General features: G+C 36.3%; 1 protein-coding gene across 2 annotated transcripts; it reads right to left on the bottom strand.

Annotated features, from left to right (window-relative positions):
* Positions 1-906: 906 nt before the first annotated feature.
* On the bottom strand, positions 907-5,755 carry gar1 (GAR1 homolog, ribonucleoprotein). Of its 2 annotated transcripts, XM_081383271.1 has the most exons (8): positions 5,614-5,704; positions 5,419-5,503; positions 5,014-5,228; positions 4,773-4,927; positions 4,064-4,123; positions 2,348-2,459; positions 2,085-2,195; positions 907-1,426 (listed from the first exon to the last, which is right to left on the bottom strand). In XM_081383271.1, exons 3-8 carry the CDS (start codon positions 5,216-5,218, stop codon positions 1,416-1,418), a joined length of 654 nt encoding a protein of 217 aa, XP_081239397.1. In that variant the 5' UTR covers positions 5,219-5,228; positions 5,419-5,503; positions 5,614-5,704; the 3' UTR covers positions 907-1,415. The 2 variants fall into 2 exon arrangements, with proteins under 2 accessions (XP_081239397.1, XP_081239396.1); XM_081383270.1 differs by lacking the exon at positions 5,419-5,503 and having other exon boundaries at positions 5,614-5,755.
* Positions 5,756-12,754: the final 6,999 nt, after the last annotated feature.

Here is a 12,754-nt window from a genome sequence, read left to right as displayed (position 1 = left end):
GGATTATTGAATTTTTAATAATGAAAATGTGTTTGAAATGTTTTTAATTGAAATATTCACAGCTTAAATATTCAACCATGTTGCATTTCAGCCCATAAAAATGCAAGCCCTAAAAATACAATGCATTAAAATGCAAGCATGGTTAATGCAATGCCTATTTTTTTTCAAGTAGTGCAATTCAACAGGCTTTTTGTTTCAAAAACATTTGACATTATTTTACTTCCATAAATAAGATCTCGTTATTACGAGAAAATATGTCGTTTTAACGACATAAGATCTCGTTATTACGACGTAATTGAGTGGAAAAAAATATGTATGTGGCAGTGCATCACCGTACATTTATGCTAAAACACAAGTTTTTTCTCTCTCTCTTTGGGAAGAGGTATCATTTTATTTATGCAAGGGAAGGTGGATTTTTCATAATGTCTTACAAAGGAACAAGTGGCGAATTAGACTTCCGTGTTCTGATGTCATACCAGCACCACTCTATAAATTATTTAATCACACATGCAGTTAGGAACTTTTAAATATAGTCACCAAAAACACACCACTGTTTTTAGAATAAAGCTCTGGCAATCCTTTTCTATTTATTAGCATATTTACATTTTCTTTTTTTTTATATATATTATTGTTACTTTAAGCTGTAGTCGGCAGCACCATAGTATTGCTTTTCCAAGAAAAGTCTAGACAATTCTCACTTCTGTCTGGTTCTATGATGAATATCTGAAAATCCCTGACTAAACACTCACTCTAACTGTTGATAATGCATTGCCTTTTATAAACAATCTCTGGTTTGCAGAAGTCTCTCCTATTCAGATGTCACAACCTGGTCACAACCCAAGATCTACACTTTAGCAATAGCAAACATGTCGGGACATCACAACATAATTAAAAACAAAACTGCAGTTGACCATATAACATAGATTTTATTTTGCAAGTCCGTGGTGGCATCTGGAGGTCAACTGAAACAACTTGCAATTCTGTAAATGCAGACATCCATTATTATCCAACAATGAAAGTTTTTTACATCATTATTTGTGGAGTTAACTTCACCATTTTGTCACTATATAACCCGATACGTTACATTGTTCTAGTCGATACTGGTCCAACCACCAGCAAATTTAAAAATGCAAATGGATGCAAACCAACCACGTAAGGTTGTGGAGACTCCTGTCCTCTTGTACACAGACATGTGGCAACTTAAAACATTAGTCCTATCAGTAGATCAAATAAAAAAAAAAATCCACTGCTGAGAAAATACATATATAATACAAAAAGTAAAAAGTTCAGCTGTACAACAGAGGCATGAATTAACAGTCAAAAGACTCTGGCAAGGCCCCAAATGCTGCTTCTGGCTTCTCACCAGAAGTTTCCACAGAGGATGACAGGACAGAACCCACCCTATGAGTCCTTCATCATCTTCCACCTGCAAAGAAAGTAGAAAAAAATGAGGTGTTACTCCTACTACAATGGAAATGGAGAAGAGCAGCTCAGATATGTTCATACTTTATAAATTACCATTATTCAGCAAGGGCGAATTAAATTGATCAAAAGTGACAGTAAAAACATTTACAAAATTACAAAACATTCCTATTTCAAATACATTGTTCAATTGAACTTTCTATTCATTGTAAAATACTGATAAAATAAATGCATCACAGTTTCCACAAAAATATTAAGCAGGACAATTTTGAAAAGTTTAAGCACCAAATCAGCATATTAGAATGATTTCTAAAATATCATGTGACATCACAGGAATGAATTATACTTTAAAATATATTAGAACAAAGAAAAAAAGTTTTGTATTCTAATCATTTCACAATATTACTGTACTGTTTTTGAACAAATAAATGCATGTATTGGTGCAGCATGAGCACGAGATATTTTTAAAAAACATTATTTAAAATCTTACGAACTCCAAACTTTTGAACGGTAACCAAGGAATATGTTTGAAAATACATGAAGGGGATCAAATGATGGATCTTTTTGAATCTCATTTTTGGATAAAATATTCCATTTACCTTAATTAAGTACTTTCATCCAATTTCATTATTCATTTCTGAGGATCAGCATTGCTAACTTACCTCTGAATCCACGTCCACCGCCTCCACCTCTGCCTCCTCTGAACCCTCCACCACCGCCTCCTCTGCCACCTCCACGCCCGCCAAATCCTCCACGACCTCCACGGAAGCCTCCTGCAAATACAACACTCGTTTTAGGATTCATTGTGTAGAGCACAATGTGAATGCTACACAATTCTGAGTTAATTAAATAGAAGTTATTACCAGAGATAATGATAAAACCGAACCAACCAGCATATGTATATTGTTTTCTTGTGTGGTCTTACCTCCTCTTCCACCTCTTCCTCCTCCTCTACCTCCACGGGGCGGCCCCTTCTCACCTGGAGGCCTGGGGAGGAATCTCTGGAGGGGCAGCAGCTTCATGGGGTCGATGTAGAACTGATGCAAGGGGAGAGAAAGTTAATTAAAATATTTTTCATCATAATACTGTTAGTCACATCCTAGTGTATTGATAAGAGGCAGAACAGCCGAAGGAAGCCGCTAAAACTGCTTGAAGGCTCATAAGAATCCCTTTGATATTCTGGAGCAATATCTGCTTCTAAATTATGGATATCCTAAAAGAACACTGATCGTTGTCTAATATTTGAAATAAAACTGATAAGCAGTGGGGTGTACTTTAAAAAAATATTAGAGAAGACCGCATAAAAGGAAAAAGTTATGTGGCGTTACATCTTGTTTATATATATATATATATATATATATATATATATATATATATATATATATATATATATATATATATATATATATATATATATATATATATATATATATATATATAAGCTCAAATGTTTCAAGTGGTTTCCCCAAAAGATAAAAATGCAACTTTTAGTGACTTCTGCAGTCTCAAAATTATCCAACCCACTGAATAGAATCCCTTACAACAGCACTAATCTGCAAAATGGGTGTTATCTAATCAAGCGCTTCATTAGCTGCACCAGGTGTGCTTCAGCTAGAACACATGAAATGTCTAAACTGCCTAGGTTTGTTGAGTGTTGCATTTGACTGCATGTTAGAAATATGTCAAAAGATGGTCCAAAAAGTTAAGAGAAGTTTCCATGCCAGAACTCCAAGACGTACGCCATTACTGACCCAAAAATACAAGAAAAGTTGGCTCCAAATTTCCCAAGATGATATAAAAAAGCCACAGAAGTTTTGGGATTCTGTTCTGAGGAGCGATGAAACAAAACTGGAATTTTTCAGCCCTATGGATCAGGGGTATGTCTGGAAGAAGAATTAAGCATATGCTGAAAAGAACACTCTGCCTACAGTTAAGCATATTGGTGGTTCTGTGATGCTCTGGGGCTCATTTGCATCCCCTGGCACTGGAAACCTGCAGTGTGTTGAAGACAAGATGGAAATCCTAGGAGAAAATGTCATGCTGTCAGTGAAGTTGAAGCTTGGGCGTCATTAGACCTTCCAAAAGGACAATGAAGACTTGGTCGCAGAAGAAGTCCTGGAAGATTCTACACTGGCCATCACAGTCACCTGACTTGAACCCCATAGAAAATCTCTGGTGGGATTTGAAGAATGCGGTTGCAGCACGCAAACCCAAGAACATTACTGAACTGGAGGCCATTGCTCATGAGAAATGGGCTAAGATTCCTCAGAAACGCTGCCAGAAGCTGGTGTCTGGGTATACATCTCGATTGCAGCAGGTCATGCAACAGCAAAAGGATGTTCTACTAAATAGTAAAGATGCTTGCCATGAAGGGGTCGAATAATTTTGAGACTGTAAAAGTCACATTTCATTTCAAAAGTCGCATTGCTATTTCAATTACTTATGTTTGATTTGTTTATTGCAAACAGCTGAAAGTCTGTAAATTATGCCAATAAACCTGGGTTGAATAATTTCTATTACAACAGTGTTGTATGTGTGTATATAATATGTATATATATATATAGAAATAAAGTTAAAAAAGTACCATAAAAATAGGGTTCATAAACATTACACATCCAGAAAAATAAAAAACTGAGCTTACCTTCTGTAACTTTTTGAAGGAGGATGCCTTCATATTTTCAGAGAGTTTGACTGAAAAATACTGAGGAATTTGTTAAGGAAACAATTTAGCTCATTAATCTGTACAGCCTGACATATGAAATAAAATTCAGAAAAATCTTATTGTAGTGGAAATGTATTAAACCTTTAGAAAAAACAAGATAATTTAAAATAAATGATTTGCATATGATTTGAAAAATTAATAACACTATGAAAGCTATTCTTGCATTTATTTTATAAAATTAGTTTTGACAGCAAACACACAAGTGTAGCACTTATTTTTTTACATTTATACTAAAAGGCTTTTTACTTGCCAATATAATATAATTAAAATATAAATAAATATATTACATATACATACATACATACATATACACATAACCTATCAATTGTGTGCAACAGCTTTTCAGCAAGGTTTTGATAATGTTGATAATAATTGGCCTTAGACATTCATGTATCAAATACAATACAGTAGGCTTTCCCAGGCAGCAACATAGTGTTGGCCCAGATCCGGCCCACATCTGGTACGTTAATTCCACAAGGCCCAGATGTGAACAAACACTATGTTGCTGTCTGGGTTTATAGGACAAATTACACAAGAACACTTCATTTAACTATCACTATTAAGTTTTGAAGTCGCTGTAAAATTTGACAGCACTGTCAACATCACATGCAAAAACATGTAAGGATACAAAATCACGAATCTGCCCAAAGATCTCGTCCACTTTTCCAATCTGTTCTTTGTTTTCCAGATATATAGGAGCGTTGAAGTAGGGGACTTTGTTTTCCTCCGTCACACATTTACAGACAATTTCATCCTCACAGGGGTGCAGGAACTCTCCCACAGCTGAGACATGAGGAGAATCAATACAATTTAGCCTATAGCATGAGACAAGCAGAACAGAGGCATGAAAGAAAGCAAATATACCTTACCGATAACATATTCCGGTGGACCAAAGTCTTGATATCTGTTAAATCCACCTCGACCACCACCTCCACGACCCCCACCAAATCCACCTCCACGACCCCCTCCGAATCCACCTCCACGACCACCTCCAAATCCACCTCCCCGACCACCACCTCTGTTAAAACCACCGCCACGACTCCCTCCTCGACCACCACCCCCGCGGAATGACATGATAAAGATCCTATAAAACACATAAACGAATCGCGGGTTACACTGGGCAACGTGGTATTAAATACTATAAGTCAGCGTTAGCATGAAGTTTAATCATCCTGATGATCCAAACAAACCCTGGAGGAAAAGACTAACGTTAAATAACCAGGTGAAAATTTTGAGGATTTTAAAAATTTCCTCATCATAATATCATATCTTACAGGAAAGAAATAGCAGCTGTACTGGAGTAACGTTACTGTCGAGCATGGTGAACCAGGGAGGTTAGCCTTTTAGCACATCTAATACCTCCAATTGCAAAAAGAAATATAACATATGGATAAATAACACCAACCGGTATTCTACATAAACATATGTTATTCTAAAACTTGCGCTGAAAAGTGAAAAGCACAATTTACCTTTAAATGTGCTCGGTTGGACTATCAAATCAATGAGCACACTGTTGGACTCTGGAAACACATGTGCCTTCTGCCACAATGTGCCTGCCGTAAATGAACACCGGCACAGACTGTCGTAAACAAGGAAGTCATGACCATGTTTGGACGATAGGGGCGTTCGTGTCAAGAAAAAGCAAAACTTACGGTTTACAACATTCTTCATAGAAAAAAAGTAAACATATTACAATAGCACACATTTCAAAGGTTTGTTTATTGTAAGACTTATACATACATATTTTCTCATTTAGGGCCTATATGTGTTGAATAAAATATTTTGATCTAATAGTTTTGGCACATTTTTACTGTTTACATTTTTAATATTTGTTTCACATTTTTGTTACTGTTTGATGTTAATTTCATGTAAAAATAGGTTTCATTCATATATCACTTTTCTAGAACTCACTTTACACAGCCTGTAAAATATAAATACAACTAGATGACAAAAAAAGATTTTGAAGAAGCACGTCTCAGATTCGAAATGACTCGTCACCCATGTCAAGTCAAGTCAAGGTACCTTTACTTATATAGGCCCAGCGCTTAATACAATACAGATTATTTCAAAGCAGCAACAGGAAAATGATTCACTGATGCGAACAGAGTTCATTTTGGCTGTATACGGCATCTAAAAGAAAATAGTGTCATTGTTCAGCTGAAGTCAGTTCAGAGTTGATTCAGTTCCATTGTAAATATCATCAATTATCAATCTATAAAGCAGTTCTGCAGACAAACAGTGATGTGGTCAGTGCAGTCAAATCAAAAATATTGTTGAATATTAAGTGAATATTAAGCAAGCCAGAGAGGTGACATTGGCAAGGAACCCAAACTCCCTCAGGAGACAGAATGGAGAAAAAAATCCTTGGGAGAAATCAGGCTCAGTCTGGGGGCCAGTTCTCCTCTGGCCAACAAACGAACACAGTGTCATCATGATTCAGGCTGCATCACAAGTCAGAAATCAGATTCTGGATTGATAGCATTCGAATATTCATCCAGTTCCTTTTGCTTGAAGATCGGATTCAAATCACACAGAGCCGAAGCTAGGGTCTGTGCAAAGGACCTGTCTGGTTCTTTTGGTCTTTGCTGAGGATCTGTGCTGACGGCTGTCACGTCGACGAGGCCTGCAGACGACTGTCTAGTTGAGGATCTCTGCTGACATTCAGGGCTGCATTGTGGTCTGATCTGGATACAGACCGGAAATGGCTGACATACAGTAACCTCTGGATAAATAGAGATTAATATTATCATATATATATATATATATATATATATATATATATATATATATATATATATATATATATATATATATATATATATATATATATATAGGCTACTGTATATGAATGCATGCACTGAGGTAACAGCAGAGGTCAGTCTTGACACATGATGAGCTGAGCGGTAGATTACAGTTTCTCTAAAGGGGCTGTGATGATTGTGAGGGACCGGAACATTTGGATTCTGATCAGGGAACTGCTGGCTCTCCTGGGTCTACACACTAGAAGGCGATATCTGTAAATAGAAGTCAGTTTCCCCCCGAATCTCTCTACCTCGTTTTTTTTTTTTTTTTTTTTTTTTAGTTTTTCTTGAATGCCGCAGGCAACTGTCAGCATCCAGCATGGGATCTTGAGTAGTGTACTGAAGAAGAGGGAGAGAGAGCGCTATACAGCTAGAGAGAGAGAGTACCCTACGTCAAGAGGAGTGCCGCACTTTATGTGGAGCTTATTATAACCTTGTGTTGTATATCTTGTACCACAAATACCTTTACACTTTCCCTTAAACCTTTTAGAGAATAAATCCTGCCTTTATACCTGCACCTAACCTGACAGTGACTGGAATTTTGACTTTATCACTTCTTGGCTGACTGAGAGACACTACAACATCTGAATGTCAATATTTGATGTTAGGCTTATAGCACACATGCTCAGAAGCTGTGCTACTTTTCATTGAGGAGATGGAAGACATACACAGACAATGCATTGGGTGAGCAAAGCATGTGTGTGAATGGACAGTTTCAAAACAGAACTGAAAAGAATAAATACATTTATTTATTTAATACATTTTGTTCCTAATATATTATGTATTTAACATACATTAATGCACTTGATGAAACCTTCACAATGTGTGAAATATTAAATAATGTTTAATATTAGAAGAGCCAAAAAATTAGTTCATCAAGGACAATAGCATTCAAAACCAAGGCATCTAAAATGCTAGGCAGTTCAAATTTCCCATTGCAAGGCTCACAAGCTCTTTACCTCCACAAATTCCTTTTGTGCATTTCAGGACGTGAACCATGTGATTTAATTGCTCAAATGTGGAGTGGTTCCTATCCTAATGTATCGATTTCGTGGTTGGGTAATCCGTGATTGTCACACTGGTCAGTCAGATTACGGGGTAGAGAAGGCAATGTGGCCTTGTAGATTGTAATGGGGGGAAAAGTCTGTTAATTGCCCCTGAATGCTGAAAGTAAATTAATTATTGATCGCTTACACCACTCTTTTTCTGTACTTACATAGCTTTACAAATACTTTTATCTCCCCTAAGTGTAAGTACATTTCCGCTCTGGCATAATTACACACGGAGGGAACCCCATGGACCACTAATCACCTCATTAGACCCAAAAAGTTGTCTATTCTGGATTTGTTTGTGATGTCTCTCACTATTTTTGCACACACATTTGGAAACTAAGAAATCGCATTATTTTTTTTGCAAAATCTATCAATGAGTTTGGACTTAAATTTATTCCAAGTTTAGTATAACATTTAGAACTAACCACACATATGGAAAAGACTTTAAATATATATTTTTCATATATTTACATATATTTTTTACAATATACACAAAAATTCATAATAATTTGGATTCAGTAATACTTTTATTTAGCAAAGACACATTTAACTGATCAAAAGTGACATTTAGGATAAAATATAACAAATATTCATATTTCAAATAAACACAGGTTCTTTGTAACATTTTTCAACACTGAAAGAAGTGTTCTTCAGCACCAAATCAGTATTATAATGATTTCTGAAGGATCATAAGGCACTGAAATTACATTTTAAGCTACTGCAAAAAAGAATACAGTAATTTAAAAATGTAATAGTATTTAACATTATCGCTTTTTTACTGAATTATATAACAGTATATATATATATATAGAGAGAGAGAGAGAGAGAGAGAGAGAGAGAGAGAGAGAGAGAGAGAGAGAGAGATCATTTTCACTGAACATATAATAAGCAACTTATAATTTACACAATTAACACAATTATCAATGAAACTTGATGTCATTGCCTCTCTTTTTTTTTCTCTTACCGGTGCTTCTGTGCACAAACTAGCCCACTAACATCATTACCTGGATATATACGTGGAGAGACAGAAGAAGAGAGTAGGAAAAAAGAAAGAACGTAACTGAATGAAATTACTTAATGTGGGTGAGGGAGGGCTCTCATCCAATCTGTGTTCAGGATGACACTGAATGCAAAGCACAGATCCAAGCCAACACTAGCCTGCATCATTATTCTGGCCATTGATTTTCCACTGGGCTTCCAAAGGGCCTTGTTCTCTTTGAAATGAAGTATAAACAAAGTACCAGCATGATATAACAGCATTTTTATTCTGCTTCGGGAGGCAGCAAGCCCTGTGGATTAGAGGTTTCACTCAAAGAAACACAAGTGGTATGCATGTCGTGTGTGTCCATTTCAAATGGCACACTGTTCTCTCAGCCCGTGTGAATGACACTCGTTCTCTGATCAGGTTGAGACAGTGCATTCTGAGTGGGTGAGGAGAACTGAACGTTCAGGGACATCTGAAGACAGGTCATCTGATGCTTAGAGCCAGCCTGTGATGCATTCTGAGTTGGCATTTCACCTCTTGAGATGAGAGACGATAAGAGCTGGCATTATGTTTGGTTTTCTTTAATGCTTTGACAGGCTGGGTCTGATTTAACCGAACTGAGATCATATCTGTTAAGATCCCAGAGTTATTTCTTGGTTTTATGTCGGCAGCCGAGTATAGTTAAAAAAAGGGAAAGGAAAAATAAAGAAACTAAAAAAGGAATAGTGGTCCGCTTTTTAAATTGTGTCTTCAAATTCAATGTCTATATCCACTCCATAGTCAAGAATTTCAATGCATTTTCATATTCATGTTTTCTCAGGCGGCAAATGGACTCTTTTATTACATTAAGAGAATATAACCATAATGGTTCTGTACAGCTACAAATGGGAAACCCAAAAGTCCATGCCACCAGGTCAGATAATAGTTAGTTACAAGCAGGAAAATCTCTTTTGTGGTACTTTGATGTTAGTAAATCAAATACTTTCATGTATCGTAATTGGTTCCCTTTGATATTGGCCAGTTTTACACATTCCATCTCGCTTTGCCTTCTCCATTCCATTCAGAGCAGCATCGATGACCAAGATTATACCCTGAAAGCACCTAAACATACAAATAGCAGTGTCATTAGAGCTGAGAGGTTTTCCATGCTCTCCCTGCCCCTACTGTTCATCCACACTATCCTTTCAACAAAATCAGAGAAGATAATGTGTATTATTAGGTTTCTCATTCTCTTTAATAAGTGATGGGTGAGTGCATTTCTTTTCCATATCAAACTGGTCTGCAGGGGATTCTCGGGTGCCATCACTGGATGAACTGGACTGAGGGACTTTTGAAGTCTGTAGAGATGCGCGGATGGGCTATTATTTCATCCGCAACCGCATCACAAAACTCATCATCCGTCCGCCATCCATCCGCACCAACGTTTTTGACCAATTTTCAAAACCGCAACCGCCCGCCATCCGCTGATTGCTGTATACATAATATTTTTCATTTGGTTGGTTCAACCGCCCGCCACCTGCCCGAATTGAATTAAAATATTATTTTTCTTCACGTCATCCGCCCGAAACCGCGGAGTCCGCGGCTATAACCGCCAACCACGCATCTCTAGAAGTCTGGTTGTGATAGAGTAGTGGTAAATTCATAAATTCACATACACACACACACACACACACACACACACACACACACACACACACACACACACACACACACACACACATATGAAACCATGCAAGCAGCATCGTTTTTTGTTTTTGTTTTCTTTGTTTTTTTTTCTGTTAATTTTGTATTGGATTGTATTGTTTATTTATTGTAATTTTTGGAGCTTGTTCCCCCATATTCTCTTGCATTATAATTTCATCATACAAAATAATAATACTTTGTGTTCCATGGAAGTTGTGGCACGAGGGTAGTAGGCTAATGGCATAACTTTCAGTGTTGGGTGAACTATCCCTTTAAGAATCATAAAGTTTGTTGGATTAATCACAGATATAGGTGAGCCTTAACAGGCCGCGAGGTATAGCTCTATCATGGTTGAGACCTCGAGCAAGGCACTTTACCTGAAATTATATTTGCTACAGTGTAAGCCACTTGAGATGAGTCATCTGCTAAATGTCAAGGAACTGCATGCCATGATGTTTGCACTGAGGAGATCACTAACATTTAAAAAGACTGTTAAGAGCCATGTGCATTTTTGTTTCAAATACAAAAATTAAAAAATTATTAAAGTTTTCTGTTTAGTTATTATAGTATGTGCTCCTCCTGCAGGTATTGGGACAAAATTCTTAATAAAGGCTGTCATTCAGTTCTGCAGGAGGTGCTGATACCAGTGTAACAATCATTACCCGCAAGATGAGAAAGTGTGAATGACCATTTGGCAGCGTGTTTTGGAGTGACAAGCATTTAGGGCTTAGCATTTGTGTTTTGTTATATTCAACAATAAATATCAATGAGCGTCATTTAACTTGAGCATCTTCTCAATCTTACGAGTCAAGACGGATCTGCATCTCCGCAAAGTGAACAAGAACATCATCAGCAAAACACAGAGGGTGTTTTACCAGTACAACGAGGTTTGCTTGCTTTAATTTTTAATTTAGTTCTACTGCAGGGGTACACAAACCTACTTTTGGAGGTCCACCTCCCTACAGAGTTTAATTCCAACCTTGCTCCAAAAATTTTCAAGAAAACCCAGGCCTTGATTAGCTGGTCATTAAAACATTTAGTCCCACATCTACAGCATGCATTGCATGTGCTGCTTGCATAAACATGTTTCTCTTTAAAAAAAAAAAAAAAAATTTATTTCTTGAAACATAGGCTAGTTCTTAAATTGTGTATTGCGGCTGGTCCTCTCAGGCAATTTGGGGGAAAATATCCTATTTCACCTCCACAAATCCACCTCACTTTTCCATTATATGTCACATCAATGTTTCAATAGCCACTGTGTTTGTGACCAATATGATTCCATTTATATTTAATATCTGCTTTATCCAAAATATTCTGCTGACCATGGCAGTGCTGATTCATGCAGTGTCAAGAGCAGACACAGCAAGACTAGAGTCCTTATACCTGCTGATGGGGTATTGTTTCTGTACCATAGAAGAGTTTTCTAGTTGTCAACAAAGAAGAATCCAAGCTGTGTATTTCAAAGTCATGCCACCAATGACACATTAAAGAATTGCTAACAGTGCTACAAGACAAAATCTTCATTCAGCATGACAGATGTGCGACATGCTGGGATAAAATGGTAAGCATTTTACAAGTATTATTTTTCACATTTTTTAAGCACTTTAATAAATAAATGTTAGTCATTTTTGTATTCATTTATTTACTTTTTTTAAATTCAAATAATTAATTAATTAAATCAAACTTAAATTAAGTTCTCATGTTACTCACCTTAGGATGATACACTTTGTTTTGTAAGTCACCTTGGATAGTAGTGCCTGGTAAATATATAAGAAAATGGCTTGTAATGATATAAAAATTAGCATAATTTTAGAAATGCTACCTTCATGCCAACACCACCCCACTAATATAGGAATAGTTTAACCAAAAAAATATGTATTTCACCTGCACGCTGTTGTTGTTATCAACACAAAAGGATATATATATATATATATATATATATATATATATATATATATATATATATATATATATATATATATATATATATATATATACACTACCGTTCAAAAGTTACAGTAAGATTTTTAATACTACAGTAAGATTTTTAATGTTTTTAAAAGAAGTATCTTCTGCTCACCAAGGCTGC

Source organism: Scardinius erythrophthalmus (assembly GCF_964197995.2).
Source record: "Scardinius erythrophthalmus genome assembly, chromosome: 13".
NCBI lineage: Eukaryota > Metazoa > Chordata > Actinopteri > Cypriniformes > Leuciscidae > Scardinius > Scardinius erythrophthalmus.
Note: the sequence above shows the minus strand (reverse complement) of the source record. Positions and strands in the feature narration are given on the sequence as shown.